Source organism: Scyliorhinus torazame, chromosome 5, assembly GCF_047496885.1.
Source record: "Scyliorhinus torazame isolate Kashiwa2021f chromosome 5, sScyTor2.1, whole genome shotgun sequence".
NCBI classification, from domain to species: Eukaryota; Metazoa; Chordata; class Chondrichthyes; order Carcharhiniformes; family Scyliorhinidae; genus Scyliorhinus; species Scyliorhinus torazame.
The window spans coordinates 168251818-168271111 of NC_092711.1; the positions used below are offsets into that span (position 1 = coordinate 168251818).

Below are 19294 nucleotides of genomic sequence, written 5' to 3' on the forward strand. Positions count from 1 at the left end.
AAACACACCCCGTGTGAGACTGTTACAGAGCACTGACTGTGGAAAGAGCATTAACCAGTGACACAATCTGAAAAAGTACTACACCATTCACAGCAGGGAGAGACTGTATAGGTGTTCTGTGTGTGGACGAGGCTTCACTGATTGGCCAACGCGGTGAGATGCAAGATCACCTGGACCATGGAGAAACCATGGAAATGTGAGGATTGTGGGAAGGGATTCACAGCCCCACACGAGCTGGAAAGGCATCAACACAGTCACACTGAAGAGAGACCTTTCACCTCTCAGTGTTTAAAGGGATTCACTGCCATTGGCAGCCTGCGGAGACACGAACGAGTTCACACTGGGGAGAGGCCATTCATCTGCACTGTGTGTGAAAAGGGGTTCACTGACATTGGCAGCCTGCGGAGACACGAACGAGTTCACACCGGGGAGAGGCCATTCATCTGCACTGTGTGTGATAAGGGATTCACTGACATTAGCAGCCTGCGGAGACACGAAAGAGTCCACACTGGAGAGAGGCCTTTCACCTGCTCTCAGTGTGATAAGGGATTCACTGACATTGGCAGCCTGCGGAGACACGAACGAGTTCACACCGGAGAGAGGCCATTCATCTGCACTGTGTGTGATAAGGGATTCACTCATTTACACAACCTGCAGACCCACCAGCGAGTTCACACCGGGGAGAGACCATTCATCTGCACTGTGTGTGATAAGGGATTTACTCGGTTACCCCACCTGCAGAGACACCAGAGAGTTCACACCGGGGAGAAGCCGTTCATCTGCACTGTGTGTGATAAGGGATTCACTCAGTTATCCCACCTGCAGAGACACCAGCGAGTTCACACCGGGGAGAAGCCGTACATCTGCTCTGTGTGTGATATGGGATTCACTCAATTATCCAACCTGCGTAGCCACAATGTCACTCACACCAAGAGCAGGCCCTTTAAATGCTTTGACTGCAGGAAGGGTTTCAAAAGCGCTCAGCTACTGATGTCCCACCAGCGCATTCACACTGAGGAGAGACCGTTCAGCTGCTCTCACTGCACAAAGAGGTTTCAAACATCATCCAGATTGCGGAGACACCAGCGAGTTCACACCGGAAAGAAGCCATTCACCTGCTCTCACTGTGGGGAGGGATTCACTCAGTCGTCCAACATGCTGAAACACCAAAGGGTTCACAGGTGATGTTGGGTTAGATTCTGCTGTTAATCACATCCAGGACTGAACCTGGAGTGGGTGAAAGTGTTTGTCTCCTCGCCAACTCCTGGTGCTCGGACGTGGTGACCCTGGCGAACTACTGCTCCCCGGATCTGGAATACCCGACTGTGAAGTGCCGTCCAAACTACCTTCCATGGGAATTCTCTTCTGCCATCATCACGGCGGTCTACATCCCACCTCAGGCGGAAGTGAAGAAGGCGTTTGATGAATTGTACACCGCACTGCTATAAATAACAATGAAGCAGAATACCCGGAGGCCTTGTTCATCGTGGCCGGGGACTTCAACCAGGCCAACCTCGAGTGTACTGCCAAAATTTCACCAACACATCTCCTGTCCCGACAGGGACCCCAACATCCTTGACTGGAAGTATCGGCAGTATCAAGGTGCTAAAGTACATCCTGTACTTTCCCACTAACCTGCAGACAAAACAGCTGCAACTGTACTGTGTATAAACGTGTGTTATTGTAACTACTCCTTGAGATGCTTCGGTTCGCTGAAGCATTCCCTACATGTTTGTAATAAAGATTCCCAAACTTTACCCAACTCTAGACTCCGAGTGACATTTGTCCCAAAACAACCTGGTGTCAGGAACAGGATCCACTGACGGCTCTGATTAAAGGAAAGTCCCCGTGGACAGCAGATACCGGGGTGAGTATTGTTTGTTTTATACCACCCGTGTTTAGTTCAGTTTGACTGACCACTGGGGACTCCTCAGAACCTCAGGGAGCTGCTTCTGGTCTGTTTCTTTGACATCCATTCAATGCAATTTCAATAACTGGAACATTTCAGGCAGGGAATTGTCGGTTTTACACCAAGGATATGTTTGGGGGCGATACTGAAGTCCCCGTGACCGAGAGGGTTTTGTAGCTGCCAAAATATGAGGGGATAAAGCCGTACGGGAGGTGAAACAGAAAGAGTTAGGCAGTTGGACAGAGTTTGGCGTGTGTTCAGAGGTCCCAGATAGGGGTCAGCCAGCATCATCACATCGATGGATCTGCACAGAAAAGGTCCAACCAGATGGAACTTATAAGGCCCAAGGTGAGGTCAGTGACGCGGGAATTTGAAGAAGTCTTTGGAGAGAAAGAGGTCAGAGTGGACCACAGCGGGAAAGGTAAATTTGAAATTTCTTTGGCCCTTTTCGTGACATTTTCTCGGAACCTTCAGTCAAGAAACATAAAAGCTGCATTTGCGCTGGGGGATCTCCTCCAGAGGGCAGTGTTTCTGCAACCACCTACGGTGCCAGATGGAGATCGAAGACTTTGGAAGTTCAATAAGTTTGTCTATGTTTTGAACAATGTTTCAAGTGTATGGCACTTCTCAGTTAGATCAGTTTTGTCCAAGTCAGGTTGTCCCTACCTGAAGGCAGAAGCTGCCGTGCTTTATTGGTACGAAGGCAGGAAACTCTCGGGCATCTTTATGATGCATGTTGATGGCTGCCTATGTGGTGGTACTAGTGAGTTCCAAAATAATGTTACTGACAGGATCAGAACAACATTTAAGGTTGGAGCCAGGCTTCTGGGACCTTTAAATAAATTGGATTGGAAATCGGGCAGTGTGGGTCTGATGTGACTTTACATCAACAATCTCAGGGAGACAGTATGAACCCTGTCACAGTCAATGGGGCCGGGGCCTCACAGAAAGATGAAGATGTTTCCAAAGCTGGGACTGAGCTGCTGCAAAGTTGAATTGATGAATGGGGCCCACAGGCAAGGCTGGATACAAGTTTTGATGTCTTCGAGCTGAGTTCTGTAATGAAACATCCAGAGGGCAAGGATATTTAACGGGCAAACAAAACATTAAAAAATACAAGATGGAGAAACGTGTGCTGAAATTTCCATCTTTGAGTGAGCTGCAAAATATAAAATGGATTTTTTTAGTGATGCCTCACTCGGATGAGCCTGGCTCAGTGCCTGTACACTGAGTGATGTATAAGAATCTCTTTCAGCAGAAGAATAGACAAACGTTTCTCATTCTAAATTCAAAGGTCGATGATATTCAGCTCCCATGGATCGAGTGACTCTGTCACATTTTGATATGATGTTTGGTGTGAAATTTCTGTCTGTAACTCCTCCCCTTCTAATATCCTGTAAAAGGAGTTTACAAAAGCCATCACTGTTAGTGCAGGATACCCAAATGAAATGTGAAATTCGATCCTATTGTAAGATCCGGGTTTGGCTCCAATCTCAATTGTAACACTCAAATCAATTACATGTCAGACTGTGTTGTGAAAGTTACCTGCAGCTCCTGACTAGTTACAGACCATTCCAGGTACAAGAATATTGTCACAGAATTTATTAAGTTAATTGTAATAAGTACAAAATCACAATAATTAACAAAGGCAGTGGATCAGTCCGTTCACTCTGGATCACCAGCTCTCAGCTTCCAGGTGACTGTGGAGCTGTCTCTTGTTCTGTTGACTGAAGTCTATCCTCTTACTTCATGTTGAGTTGTGCACCGAGCTCGAGAATTGTAGCTCATTAACCCTTTCTAGTACCTACCTCTACGCATGGCTGGTAGTTTCCTGTGGTTCTGATTGGCCCAAGCAGCCCATGATCAGTCCCTGATTGGTTAAATGGGGCACGATCAATGTCTGATTGCTCTCTGAAGGATATCGGTCACCTTGCTGATGTGTGATGTCAGTTTCTCATTGTGGTGTCACTTCCTCATGATTAATATTCGTCAGGCTCATCGTCCTAACTGATGCCTAAAGTCACCCATGATTATTGTGGTACATTAATTACAAGCCTTATTTAATACTTCCTGTACACTCTACCTACAATGTAACTACTGTTAGGAGGCCCATTAACTACTCACACAAGAGACCTTGTAACTTATTATTTCTTATCTCGAGCAAAGCTGATTCCACACCCTTAACGTTCAGGCTAAGTTGATCTCTCTGTACTGAACTAATGTAATCCTTAATGAACAGGAGCAATCCCATCATCTTTTCCGAGCTTCATGCATTCCAATATGTCAAATACCCTTCAACATTTAGATTCCAGCCTTGGTCACCTTTCAAACAAGTCTCTGTAATGTCTATCAGGACACACATTTATCTCTATCCGTGCTGACAATTCTTTTTTTTAAATTTAGAGTACCCAATTCATTTTTCCAATTAAGGGGCAATTTAGCATGGCCAATCCACCTAGCCTGCACATCTTTCAATTGTGGGGGTGAAACCCACGCAAACACGGGGAGAATGTGCAAACTCCACATGTCAGTGACCCAGAGCCAGGATCGAACCTGGGACCTCGGCGCCGTGAGGCAGCACTGCTAACCACTGCACCACCGTGCTGCTCCATCTGCGCTGACAATTCATCCAATCTCTGTCAAATACTGCGTGCATTTTCAATCCATTTTCAGGGGTTCAATAATCCAATAGGGATTTCAAGTGAAACCTCTTTACCCAGCGAGTTGTGAGAATGTGGAACTCACTACCACAGTGAGTGGTTGAGGTGAACAGCATGAATGCTGCATGAACAGCTGTATCTTGACAAGGGAGAAAGGAATAGAAGGAGATGCTGATGGGGGGAGATGAAGAGGGCTGGGTGGAGGCTCATGCGGAACATAAATACTGACAGAGACCAATTGAGCCGACTGGCCTGGCCCTGTGCTGTAGACTCAATGGAACAGAGACAAATGTATTTATTTTAGATCCACCTGTAGTAGTATGATAAAACTTTTTTCTTGGAATGTAGGCATCACTGGCTGGGTCAGCATTTGTTACCCATTCATAATTACCCTTGAACTGAGTGGCTTGCTAGGTCATTACAGTGGGGGACAGATAAGAGTCAACCACATCTGTGTGGCTCTGGAGTCACATGTGGGCCAGACTGGGTAAGGATGGCAGATTTCCTTCACTAAAGGACATTAGTAAACAGATGGGTTTTTACAACAATCTCTCCTCAAAGGGCAGTTTCATGGTCATCATTAGACTTTTAATTCCAAATTTTTATTGAATTCAAATTTTACCATCTGTCCTGGTGGGATTCGAACCCCAGAATAATACCTGGGTCTCTGGATTACTCGTCCAGTGGCAATACCACTAGGCCACCGCCTCCCCCATACTATCCAGGATAAAATAAATGCAAAGTCGTGAGACTGTCCAGAATGTACCTGTTGTGTAGAACCTTGGTCAGACCGCAGCTGGAGGACTGTGTGCAGTTTTACTGCCCTTGTCGCCAGAGGGAAAGGGCAACAAAGGTTCACCAGACTTGTTCCGGGGATGGCAGGACTGCCCTTAGAGAGATTGGAGAAACCTGGCCTGTATCCTCTGGTGTCAAATAATGAGAAGTGATCACAATGAAACCTACAAAATACTGAAAGGAATAGACAGGGGAGGTGCAGGTGAGATGTTTCCCCTGGTTGGGGAGTCTGGAACCAGTGGACACAATTTCAAAATAACGGGGAAGCCACTTAGGACCGGTCTTGGAGGAGATATTTTTTTACTCAGAGTGTTGTGAATCTTTGGAATTCTCTACCCCAGAGGGCTGTGGAAGCTCAGTCATTGAGTGTGTTTAAAGCAGAGACTGACAGATTTCTAAATACCAATAACACAAAGGGATATGGGGATAGTGTGGGGGACCCAGACTCACTCACTCACTCACACGGACTCACTCACTCACACAGACTCACTCACTCACACAGACTCACTCACTCACCCAAACTCACTCACCCCCACATACTCACTCACCCCCACATACTCACTCACACAGACTCACTCAAGTGGATGATCAGCCATGATCGTATTGAATGTTGGCGCAGGCTCGATGGACTGAATGGCCAAGTCCTGCTCCTATGTTCCAATGATACAAAGAAAGGTAGGAAAGTGAATTGTGAAGAGGACATAAGGAGGTTACAAGGTGATATAGATAGGTTAAGTGAGTGGAAAAAATATGCAAAATGGAGAATAATGTGGGAAAATGTGAAATTGTCCATTTGGCAGGAAGAATAAAAAAGCTTCTTATCTAAACGGTGAGAGATTGCAGAGCTCTGAGATTCAGAGGGATCTGGGTGTCCAAGAGCATGAATCACAAAAGGCGAGTATACAGGTACAGCAAGTAATTAGGAAAGCTAATAGAATGTTATTGTTTATTGTGGGGGAATTGAATACAAAAGTAGGTTATGCTCCTGTGAGCGGGAATGAATCCAAAAGAATCCCTCGACATTCAGGTCTGCTTCAAACATCAAACAGTTTATTGTTGTAACGCCGGCGGGGAGTAAGCCTCTGGGCAAAGGCAGATACCTCTCCACTGAACAAAGGGAATCATCATCATTTATACAAATTCAAATAGTTAGTCAGCCCAACTCAGCCGGACACGATCCAATCACAATGATTGTAGATTACACACATTGACTGGTAGATCCAATGAAAGTGGTTACTGGGCAGCAGGGAATTGCGTGATCAGCTCATGGACAGCTAGGGGGTTACTCATGAACTCATGATGCCTTCCAGACCCCCTCATCGACCATCCTTGGGTCTCGTGTATACATAACTCACTTATCTTAACCTTGTTACTGGCTGGTACCATTGTCAGAATTCCATAAGAGCATCCCCCTTTGTGAGGGAGAGAGTGAGCTGACTGGTGGCGATTTAATCTGAGGGTCACCACACCTCAGACGAGGGACAATGTTGAGGGGGCGGTAGAATCCAACCCCTGTAATCACTTGTGAACTTGTTTGTGTCTCAGCAGCTGCGATGAATCACGGAATCCCTTCCCACATTCAGAGCAGGTGAACAAACTCTCCCCAGTGTGAACTCGCTGATGTGCCTGCAGATGGGATAACTGAGTGAATCCCTTCCCACACGGAGAGCAGGTGAATGGCTTCTCCCCAATGTGAACTCGCTGGTGTCTCTGTAGGTTGGATAACCGAGTGAATCCCTTCCTACAATGAGAGCAGGCGAATGGCTTCTCCCCAGTGTGAACGCGACGGTGTGCCCGCAGGTTGGATAACAAAGTGAATGTCTTCCCACACTGAGAACAGGTGAATGGCCTCTCCCCAGTGTGAACTCGCTGGTGTGTCTGCAGGTGGGATAACCGAGTGAATGCCTTCCCACACTGGGAGCAGGTGAATGGCTTCTCCCCAGTGTGAACTTGCGGGTGTGTCTGCAGGTGGGATAAGCGAGTGAATCCCTTCCCACACTGGGAGCAGGTGAACGGCCTCTCCCCAGTGTGAACTCGCTGATGTGACTGCAAGTTATCGAACCGAGTGAATCCTTTCCCACACTGGGAGCAGGTGAACAACCTCTCCCCAGTGTGAGTTCGCTGGTGTATCTGCAGGCTGATCAACTGAGTGAATCTCTTCCCACACTGAGAGCAGGTGAATGGCCTCTCCCCAGTGTGAATGCGTCGATGAATCTCCAGCGCAGATGGGACTCTGAATCCCTTCCCACAGTCCCCACATTTCCATCGTTTCTCCATATTTTGGGTCTATTTGTGTCTCTCCAGGGCGGACAATCAGTTGACGCCTTGTTCACACACAGAACACGTGTACGGTCTCTTCCTGCTGTTTTTTCAGGCTGTGTAACTGGTTAAATCTCTTTCCACAGTCAGTGCTCTGGAACACTCTCACTCGGGTGTGTGTGTCTCGGTGCTTTTCCAGTCACACTGATATTTTAAAATCTTCTCAAGCCAACAGACGAGGCAAACATTTCTCCTTCTCGATTCAAAGTCCGATGATGTTCATGCCCTAATGAATCGAGTGACTCAATCTGATCGAGACGTTTAGTTTGAGATATCTGTCTGTAATTCCTCCTTTTCTAATATCCTGTAAAAACAATTTACAAAACATATCAGTGTCAGTACAGGACAGAAACTCAGAACACACGTGGACTTCCGGTTGCGACATGTCGGGAGCGGCCGCATATGAGGCAGCTCTCATCCGGGGACTTTGTTTTCCATCATTTTCACCCGGTCTTTGAGGGGGTTTGGGGATATTTCAAATTTGTCAATGGGATAAAGCTCAATTACTGTGGAAATGTCCAAGAAACCAAGTTTGAAGAAGCCAGCGGGCAAAGAATTGTCATCCGATTCAGATTCTTTTCCAGGCTCATTGAAAACAAAATGGCGGCGGCTGCTGCCGAAGCGAAAGTTATAGTGTTGTCAGTTGAGATGCTCATGGGCATCTTAGCAACAGCCGACTATCTCCGAGGATTTCCCTATATCAACCGAGGAGCCCCCAGCTCCTATTCAATTGATAAACGGTAAAGGGTGCAGGGCATGGGGGTGGCTCTTTCGATGAAGAGCAAGCGGATTGTCTCTTTAGAGGCTAAAATGGTCTTTTGGCTGATAATAACAAATCTCTATGTGCCAAAGTAGACAACTTAGAGAATCGCTTCAGGAGACAAACTCTTTGCGTTATGGGGCTGCTGGAGGGATTGGAGGGCCCGCACCCGACTGAATACACGTCCAGGATGTTTGGGAAGATGGTGGGGAGGGTGAACAGTTGTTCCTTCCTGAGCTGGTTGGGGCCCATCACTCGCTCTGTCAGACGCCTTGCCCAGGAGAGCCACCTCGGGCAATTACCGTCAGGTTCCACAGTTACCGGGATAAGGAACAAGTCCTGAGGTGGGCGAATGATCACCGTAACTACAAATGGGATAGCCATGCCATCAGGCCCCATCAGGATGTGGGGGCGGAGCTGCCAAAAAAGAGGGCGGCATTTATCAAGGCCAAGGCTGCACTTTTCATACGTGGTGTTCGGTTTGGGGTGGTTTACCCCGCACACCTCCCAGTGAGTTGTAATTCAAAAGACCACTACTTTTGAGGCGCTGGATGATGCCGATGCTTTTGTGAGGAAGCTCAGGCTCGGTATAGTTTGTATTATATATGGGGTCTTGTTGTTTTTGGAGAGGGATTGTGGTTTTGGGGTCTTGTTGGGGTTTCTTGTACCAGTTTGTATTTGACTGTTTTTTTTGTGGGGGTGGGGGTTTCCTTTATTTAAAGTTGGGTGCAGGTGGGAGGGGGGGGGGGTTGTTATGGTTATTCAGTTTTATATGCCCCGGGGGGGAGCTGCCCTGCGAGCTGAAGAAGGTAGTTAATGGGAACGAAGTGGTGGGGGTAACTGCAGCTCATTAACATAGTATAGGTTTTAGATAATGGGCTGAGTGCGCTGGTTCTGTTTGGGGTTAAGGATTGTTGAGCTAAGGGTCTGGGGGGGTTCTTCGGGCTTTTGGTTGTGGTTTTAATGAGAGGCAGGGAGCTGGGGGATGGGGAGCTGGGGGATGGGGAGCTGGGGGATGGGGAGCTGGGGGATGGGGAGCTGGGGGATGGAGAGCTGGGGGATGGGGAGCTGGGGGATGGGGAGCTGGGGGATGGGGAGCTGGGGGATGGGGAGCTGGGGGATGGGGAGCTGGGGGATGGGGAGCTGGGGGATGGGGAGCTGGGGGATGGGGAGCTGGGGGATGGGGAGCTGGGGGATGGGGAGCTGGGGGATGGGGAGCTGGGGGATGGGGAGCTGGGGACGGTTTATCGACAGCGACTACAGCTTGCTCTTTGCTCTGTTTTGTTGGGGGCCTGGTGGCCGACTCAGGTGGGCTCGATGCCGATACTTTTTCAGTCATTTTAGAATGATCTCTTTTGGTGGATATGGCTGACTGGGGTATGGGGTGGGTGGGGGTAAACCCTCAATCCGACTGGCCATTTGGAATGTGAGGATGTGAGGGGGTTGAACGGTCTAGTGAAGAGATCAGGGATATTCGCTTATGTGAGGAGTTTGAATGCGGATGTGGTGTTTTTGCTGGAGAGCCATTTGCGGGTCAGGATCCGACACGGTTACGGAAGGCTTGGGTGGGACAGATGTAGGTCCCAGGGGACCGCAGTGTTGATAAGTAAAAGCGTTTCTTTTTCAGCTTTTCGAATTCTGACAGATCCGAATGGGAGACACGTGATTGTCAGTGGGTCTTTGGTGGGCACCTTGATAGTCCCAGTACATGTGTCCACTCCGAATTGGGACGATCACAGTTTATATTAATAAATTACTGACCTCTATTCCTGACTTGGACACACATCAGCTAATCTTGGGGGGAGACTTTAATTGTGTTTTGGATCCTAGTCTGACCGATCTATGCCCAGGTCTGTGATTCCTTCGGGGTGGCCAAAGTGGTGGTGACTTTCATAAGACCATATGACATAGGAGCAGAATTAGGCCACTCGGCCCATCGAGTCTGCTCCGCCATTCAATCATGGCTGATATTTTCTCATCCCCATTCTCCTGCGTTCTCCCCATAACCCCTGATCCCCTTATTAATCAAGAACCCATCTAACTTAATGGAGCAGATTGGGGGGCAGAAATTCATACCTTGGATCCGTTTGTTAAAAGGCCTCCACCACTAGTGTTTATACAAATATGCTGAGCTCAGGTTATTTTCAGTTGGATAGGGGCACAAGGCAGTGTTGCCCACTGTCTCTGCTTCTGCTTGCCTTGGGGTGGCATGGTGGCACAGTGGTTAGCACTGCTGCCTCACAGCACCATGGACCCGGGTTCAATTCCAGCCTTGGGTGACTGTCTGTGTGGAGTTTGCACTTTCTCCTCGTATCTGAGTGGGGTTCCTCCTGGAGCTCCGGTTTCCTCCCACAGTCCAAAGATGTTCAGGTGAGGTGGACCGGTCGTGATAAACATCCCCCTAGTGTCCAAAAGGGGGTGGTTGGGTTATAGGAATAGGGTAGAGGTGTGGGCCTAGGTAGGATGCTCTTTCAGAGGGGCGGTGCAGACTTGATGGGCCGAATTGCCTCCTTCTGTACTGTAGGAATTCGATAATACTGTGAATAAAGCCATTGGCTACTATGTTGAGGTTTTCCGGGTGATGGACAGGGTTAGAGCGCGAGGGAGAGAGCACAGGGTGTCCCTGTATGCAGATGATCTGCTTCTTTATATCATGGACCCAGTCTCCATGATGGATGAGATAATGAAGCTTCTGTGGAGTTTTGACTCCTTTTCTGGGTACAGAGTAAATCCGGACAAGAGCTCATATTATCTGGTGATCCCCCAGAGAGGGGGGCTGACCTGGGGATGTTGCCTTTTAACCTTGCCAGATCCAGCTTGGTTATCTGGGAATCCAGGTAGCCCACGAGTGGGCCTCTCTTCAGAAATGTCAGTTTGCTCGGCTGGTTAATGAGGTCAGGGCAGATTTGCAGAGGTGGCAACCTCCCACTGTCTTTGGCCGACAGGGTTCAGATGGTTAACATGAACATCCTTCCGAGGTTGCTGTTTCCTTTCCAATGTCTCCCTATCTTTTATCTTTCTTCCCAAATCATCCAATGTTAAAATCAATACGCTGATTACTTCTTTCATTTGGGTGGGAAGGACCCCGAGGATTTGCAGGACATTCCTGCAGAGAGAGAGAGACAGGCTTAGCCATATTTCATCTGTTTAAGAAGGGTAGCAAGGATAATCCAGGGAACTACAGGCCGGTGAGCGTTACATCAGTGATAGGGAAATTACTGGAGAGAATTCTTCGAGACAGGATCTACTCCCATTTGGAAGCAAATGGACGTATTAGTGAGAGGCAGCATGGTTTTGTGAAGGGGAGGTCGTGTCTCACTAACTTTATAGAGTTTTTCGAGGAGGTCACAAAGATGATTGATATAGGTAGGGCAGTGGATGTTGTCTATATGGACTTCAGTAAGGCCTTTGACAAGGTCCCTCATGGTAGACTAGTACAAAAGGTGAAGTCACACGGGATCAGGAGTGAGCTGGCAAGGTGGATACAGAACTGGCTAGGTCATAGAAGGCAGAGAGGAGCAATGGAAGGATGCTTTTCTAATTGGAGGGCTGTGACTAGTGGTGTTCCGCAGGGATCAGTGCTGGGACCTTTGCTGTTTGTAGTATATATAAATGATTTGGAGGAAAATGTAACTAGTCTGATTAGTAAGTTTGCAGACGACACAAAGGTTGGTGGAATTGCGGATAGCGATGAGGACTGTCAGAGGATACAGCAGGATTTAGATTGTTTTGGAGACTTGGGCGGAGAGATGGCAGATGGAGTTTAATCCGGACAAATGTGAGGTAATGCATTTTGGAAGGTCTAATGCAGGTAGGGAATATACAGTGAATGGTAGACCCCTCAAGAGTATTGAAAGTCAGAGAGATCTAGGTGTACAGGTCCACACACAGGTCACTGAAAGGGGCAACACAGGTGGAGAAGGTAGTCAAGAAGGCATGCAGTATGCTTGCCTTCATTGGCCGGGGCATTGAGTATAAGAATTGGCAAGTCATGTTGCAGCTGTATAGAACTTTAGTTAGGCCACACTTGGAGTATAGTGTTCAATTCTGATCGCCACACTACCAGAAGGATGTGGAGGCTTTAGAGAGGGTGCAGGAGAGATGTACCAGAATGTTGCCTGGTATGGAGGGCATTAGCTATGAGGAGCGGTTGAATAAACTCGGTTTGTTCTCACTGGAACGACGGAGGTTGAAGGGCGATCTGATAGAGATCTACAGAATTGTGAGGGGCATAGACAGAGTGGATAGTCAGAGGCTTTTCCCCAGGGTAGAGGGGTCAATTACTAGGGGGCATAGGTTTAAGGTGCGAGGGGCAAGGTTTAGAGTAGATGTACGAGGCAAGTTTTTTTACACAGAGGGTAGTGGGTGCCTGGAACTCACTACCGGAGGAGGTGGTGGAAGCAGGGACGATAGTGACATTTAAGGGGCATCTTGACAAATACATGAATAGGATGGGAATAGAGGGATACGGACCCAGGAAGTGTAGAAGATTGTAGTTTAGTCGGGCAGCATGGTCGGCACAGGCTTGGAGGGCCGAAGGGCCTGTTCCTGTGCTGTACTTTTCTTTGTTCTATTATTGGGCAGCCAATATTGAAAGGGTGCTGGGGTTATTCAGAGATCTGAATTCTATATGGGGGCAGATGGAGACAGGCACTTGTCAGGGTCCAGTTTACGGGCCTTGGTTAATGCATTGCTTCCGTTTTCTCCTATGAAATTTACCTTGAGCCCTGTGGTGGTGGCTACACTGAAGGTTTGGAGACAGTTCAGGCAACGCTATTGGCTCAGCTCAATATTGTTGTTGGCCCCTCTCTATGGGACTCACCACTTTTTGCCTACGGATTTAGATTTAGGTCCTGGAGGAGGGAAGCTCTGGAGAAGTTTGGTGACTTGTTTGTGAACGGCAGGTTTATTGGTTTTGATGAACTGGTGGAAAAATTACAACTCGCGAGCTCTAATTTTCTTAGATGCATGATTTCCTACGTAAGGAGATCTCGGCGTTTCCTTTAGCACCCCTGCCGTCTCTGATGATTTGGATTCTATCTCTTGCTGACGTGGGTGAGGGTAGGATTTCAGATATCTACAGTCTGCAGAGCAAGCTCCACTGAATGAGGTGAGGAGAAAGTGGAAGGGTGAATTGGATCTGGTTTCTGTGGAGGGGGTGTGGAGTGAGAATGTACAGGGTCAACACAACCTCCTCCTGTGTTAAGTGGAGCTTGACAGGGGGCATCTGACTAGGTTGTGTGGTTTTGTTCTCGGGGGTGGAAGACAGGTGAGCTTGGTGTTCTCGGGTCTGGCGAATCATAAAAGGTACCATCCTTTTAGCCAGACAAATAAATGTGTCAAGCTGAGGGAGCAAAGGATGTCAATGTCTTTGAGAGAGAGAGAGACCTGGGCCAAGCTTTGCAGAGTCTGCACCCTCCCTGGATTCACTTCCTTTCCCTTCAGTTGCTGCAAGTCACCAATTAAAGATCAGAATGAGAAAATAAATGGAAAGGGGGAGGAAAGAAACTGTTTTACTCACAGATGTTGGAGACAGGAGGAAGTATCAGTCTGGGTAAAGCTCAATATTCATTCACACAAAGCCCGCGCTCTGATTGGCTGGAGGGCAAAAGTCCTTCCGGTGGCCCACTCTTTCCTTTCGTCAACATTTCAGCGGGAAGTCAGGGCGGGGGGAGGGTCTCTGCACATGCGCAGCTGCCTCTCTGTTATGGACATGCGCATTACCGGTCGACGTTTGGAAGCAAGCGGAATTGTCGGTGTTTGGAGCATGCGCATTCGGAATAATGGGCCTGTTCGTTTTGGAAAGCCCGAGCAAAACTAAGGAGGTGGGTGGAAAGATTTGGAAATACTCTGTGGAGCCGCAAAACCTGATGAATAGTTGTCAGCTCCCTGATTCTGGTTCGGGAAATTCTTTCCCAGGTCCAGGCTCAAGTTAATGCCCAAAATATTTGTTCAGTGAGTGGAGGAAGGGGAGGGGAAAACAATCAGGTTAGACCCCGCCCCTCATTCACTCTGACTGGCTGCAGGTCCGAGCGGCTGTCTCCGTCCTCTAGCCCCGCCCCTCATTCTCTCTGATTGACTGGAGGACCGAGCGGCTCTCTGAGTCCTCCAGACCCGCCCCTCATTCACTGCGTGCTGGAGGACCATGCGTCTGTCTCAGTCCTCCAGCGCCGCACCTCATTAACTCTGACTGGCTGGAGGGCCAAGCGGCAGTCTCAGTCCTCCAGGCCCGCCCCTCATTATCTCTGATTGACTGGAGGACCAGTCGGCTCTCAGTCATCCAGCCCCGCCTCTCATTCACTCTGATTGGCTGGAGGACCAGTCGGCTCTCAGTCCTCCAGCTCCGATCCGTTACCTGGAGACTGGGCAGCGCATTCCCAACGTAAGATATTCAAATTCCGGCTCCAAAATCACACCCTGGCGAGTAGGCCGTGAATCCCCAAGGAAAGGTTTTTTCATTGAGCTCCGAAAATCCGGACCTCTCAGTCCACTCCCTGGAAACTAGGCCGTGAATCCCCGAGGAAAGGTCTTTATACTGACTGCTCCGAGACTCTGCCCCTCCAAGTCCGCTCCCTGAAGACAGGGAGAAAGAGGCGTTAGAGACTCGGTATTGGGGAATGAGAGAGGAAAGAATGTTCTCCAGGAACTAGAATTGTCTGTTCTGAATTTCTATCCTGTGCTGACAGTGATGTCTTTTGTAAACTCCTTTTACAGGATATGAGAAGAGGAGGAATTATAGACAGAAATCTCAAACGTAACGTCTCGATCTGACAGTCACCAGATTCCTTGGGAATCTGACTATCATCAGCCTTTGAATCTACAAGGGAAGAAGAACTGTTTGCCTAATCTGACAGCCTCTAAAGGATTTTAAACATCATTGTGACTGGAAAAGCACTGAGACCCCCTGCCCCCCCCCCCCCCCCCCCCCCCATGAATCAACATTGTGCCATTCACAGCGGGGAGTGACACGTGTGAACGAGACTTCCAACTAATTTTCTGACCTGGAGAGACACAAGGAGACACAAAACATGGAGAAACCGTGGATATGTGGGGACTGTGGGAAGGGATTCAATGCACCATCTCAACTTGAGATTCATCAACGCAGTCACACAGGGGAGAGGCCGTTCACCTGTGCTCAGTGTCGGGAGGGATTCACTGTGTTATCCCGCCTACAGACACACCAGCGAGTTCACACTGGGGAGAGGCCGTTCAACTGCTCAGGGTGGGAAGGGATTCACTCAGTTATCCCATCGACAGACACACCAGCGAGTTCACACTGGGCATAAGCCATTCAACTGTTCAGTGTGGGAAGTGATTCACTCAGTTATCTCACCTGCGGAGACATCAGCAAGTTCACACTGGGGAGAGGCTGTTCACCAGCTCTCAGTGTGGAAATAAATTCTCTGAGTTATCCAGCCTGCAGACACACCAGTGAGTTCACACTGCGGAGAGGCCTGAGAAAGATGGAAAACAAAGTCCCCGGATGAGAGCTGCCTCACATGCGGCCGCTCCCGACATGTCGCAACCGAAGTCCCCGTCTGTTCTTAATTTCTGCTGTACTGACACTGATGTCTTTTGTAAATTGTTTTTACAAGATATTAGAAAAGGAGGAATTACAGACAGATATCTCAAACTAAACGTCTCGATCAGACTGGGTCACTCGATTCATCAGGGCCTGAACGTCATCGGACTTTAAATCTAGAAGGAGAAATGTTTGCCTCGTCTGTCAGCTTGAGAAGATTTTGAACATCAGTATGACTGGAAAAGCACCAAGCCACACACACCCGACTGAGAGTGTTCCAGAGCACTGACTGTGGAAAGAGCTTTAACCAGTTACACGGCCTGAAAAAAACATCACACCATTCACAGTGGGGAGAGACCGTACACGTGTTCTGTGTGTGAACAAGGCGTCAACTGATTGTCCGCCCTGGAGAGACACGATAGACCCAGAATATGGAGAAACGATGGAAATGTGGGGACTGGGAAGGGATTCAGAGTCCCATCTGCGCTGGAGATTCATCAACGTAGTCACACTGGGGAGAGGCCCTTCACCTGCTCTCAGTGTGAGAAGGGATTCACTCAGTATTCTGACCTGCAGACACACCAGCGAGTTCACACCGGGGAGAGGCCGTTCACCTGCTCTCCGTGTGAGAAAGGATTCAGTCAGTTATCCAGTCTGCGGACACACCAGCGAGTTCACACTGGAGAGAGACCATTCACCTGCTCTCAGTGTGGGGAGGGATTCATTCAGTTGATCAGCCTGCAGATACACGAGCGAGTTCATAGCGGCAAGTGGCCGTTCACCTGCTCTCAGTGTGGGAAGGGATTCATTTCCTCATCCAACCTGCAGATACACCAGCGAGTTCATACTGGGAAGAGGCCGTTCACCTGCTCTCAGTGTGGGAAGGGAGTCACTCAGTTATCCCACCTGCAGTCCCCGCATATCCACGGTTTCTCTCACCTGTGGAGACATCAGCGAATTCACACTGGGGAGAGGCTGTTCACCTGCTCTCAGTGTGGAAATAAATTCTCTGAGTTATCCAGCCTGCAGACACACCAGCGAGTTCACACTGGGGAGAGGCCGTTCACCTGCTCTCCGTGTGAGAAGGCCATCACCGTGTTATCCAACCTGCGGAAACACCAACGAGTTCACACCAGGGAGAATTAACTCAGTTGGCTGAATGGCTGGTTTGTGATGCAAAGCGACTCCAACATCAGGGGGTTCAACTCCCGTACCGGCTGAGGTTATCCATGAAGGCCCCACCTTTTCAACATTGCCCCTTGCCTGAGGTGTGGTGACCGTCAGATTCAATCACCACCAGTCAGCTCTCTCTCTCTCAAGAGGGCAAAGCAGACTCTGGTCCTCTGGGACTTTGGCGACTCTTATTTCACACAAATACAACAAACATAGATTCCTTTAAGGAGCAAAAATCCAACAGGAAAAGTGATGCAACCGTGGCTAACAAGAAATGTTAAAGATTCCATTAGATCAATGGAGGAGACTCATAAAGTGGCCAAAATAGTCGTAAGCCTGAGGATTGAGAACTTGTTTGAGAATTCAGCAAAGGAGGATCAAGAAACTGATCAAGAGAAAATAGAATATGAGAGCGATAAACATAAAAAACGACTGGAAAAGCTCCTATAGGAATGTGAAAAGGAAAAGATTAGCAATGACCAATGTGGGTCCATTCCAGGCAGAGACAGGAGTGTTTTTTTTTTTAAATTTAGAGTACCCAATTCATTCTTTCCAATTAAGGAGCAATGTAGAGTGGCCAATTCACCAACTCTGGACTTCCGGTTGCGGCTATGGAGGGAGACTTCCGGTGGCGGCTGTGAAGGAGTAAGTTGCACATTTGGTGGCTCCCGCTCTGGTCGGACTTTCGGACCTTTCCCCTGGACTTTTTTCTGGTTTTAAACGGTAAATTCAAAGGCTGAATCAATTGGGCACTGTTTCCACGTATTCGTGTATGGAGCAAAGAACCAGAAGTGCACGAAAAGGCAGAAATAAAAAGTTAGCCAAGAGCTGTGTTGAAGCTGCAGCAGGAGACAGCATGGCCGAGGACCAGACGCCTGGGGTGGTGGCGCTGCGACCATCGGAGCAGTTGATGCAGGTCATCCAGGATGGTTTCGGGGTATAAGCTCAATATGGGGAAGAGCAAGATGTTTGTGGTCCAGGCGAGAGATCAGGAGAGACGACTGCGGGATCTGCCATTCAGAGTGGTAGGGGACAGTTTCAGGTACCTAGGTATCCGAGTGGCGATGGATTTGCGACTAAATAGAATTTGGCCCGACTGGAGGATCAGATGAAGGAGGGATCCGGAAATGGGATGCGCTCCCGTTGTCTCTGGCGGGCAGAGATTAAACGGTAAAAATGACGGTCCTCCCAAGATTCCTATTCATTTTTCAATGTCTTCCCATCTTCATCCCGCAGTCCTTTTTTCAGCGGGTCAATAAAGTTATTGTGGGCTGTGTGTGGGGGGGGCAAGTCCTCGCGGGTGAAGAGGGCAATGCTTGAGTGGAGTCAGGGGGATCGTGAGCTGGCGCTGCCGAATTTCAGCAGTTATTACTGGGCGGCTAACATAGCCATGGTGAGGAGGTGACTGGTGGGGGGGGAAGCCGGCGTGGGTGCGCATGGAGACGGCTTCTTGGAAGGGCACAAGTCTGGGGGCGTTGGTAACAGCGCCTCTACCATTCTCGCCAGCGCGGTACTCCACCAGTCCGAGTGGTGGTGGCGGCCTGAGAGTCTGGGGGGAGTGGAGGAGACATGTGGAAGCAGAGGGGGCATCGGTGTGGTCCCCAATCTGCAATAATCACTGCTTTGCCCTGGGGAGGATGGACGGGGGGGGGTTCCGAATTTGGCGGAGAGCGGGGATCGAGAGGATGGGCGACATGTTTATAGAGGGGAGTTTTCCGAGTAGGAGGGCGCTGGAGGAGAAGTTTGCATTGGCGGGGGGAAATGAATTTCGATATCTGCAGGTGCGGGACTTTTTGCAGAAGCAGGTACCAACCTTCCCACTCCTGCCGCTAAGGGGGATTCAGGATAGGGTGGTTTCTAGAGGATGGATAGGAGAGGGAAGCGCCTCGGACATATATAAAGAGCTTATGGGATTGGAGGAGACGCAGACTGAGGAGCCAAAGCAAAAGTGGGAGGAGGAGCTGGGGGGAGAGTTAGAGGAGGGCCTTTGGGCGGACACGCTGAGTCGGGTCAACGCGACCGCAACATGTGCCCGGCTCAGCCGGATCCAATTCAAGGCCGTTCACCGGCCCACATGACAGTGGCTCGGATGAGCAGATTCTTTGTGGTGGAGGACAGGTGTGCGAAGTGCGCGGGGGGGCCAGTGAACCATGTCC

General features: G+C 49.1%; 1 protein-coding gene and 2 long non-coding RNA genes across 3 annotated transcripts in view; 2 read left to right on the top strand and 1 right to left on the bottom strand.

Moving 5' to 3' along the window:
• LOC140418030 (uncharacterized) overlaps nt 1–1762 on the top strand; it is a 76210-nt gene extending 74448 nt beyond the window's left edge. The window contains exon 5 of the mRNA XM_072501460.1: nt 145–1762. Coding sequence (XP_072357561.1) covers nt 145–1185 — 1041 coding nt within the window. The 3' untranslated portion in view covers nt 1186–1762. The remainder of the gene's footprint in view (nt 1–144) is intronic.
• A 4630-nt stretch (nt 1763–6392) lies between these two features.
• LOC140420528 (uncharacterized) lies at nt 6393–14181 on the bottom strand. Its single transcript, XR_011946427.1, has 3 exons — nt 13965–14181; nt 10520–11549; nt 6393–7987 (listed from the first exon to the last, which is right to left on the bottom strand). It is a non-coding gene; the product is annotated as an uncharacterized lncRNA (long non-coding RNA).
• On the top strand, nt 14170–18318 carry LOC140420530 (uncharacterized). The gene is made up of 2 exons (XR_011946428.1): nt 14170–14268; nt 15158–18318. It is a non-coding gene; the product is annotated as an uncharacterized lncRNA (long non-coding RNA).
• Nucleotides 18319–19294: the final 976 nt, after the last annotated feature.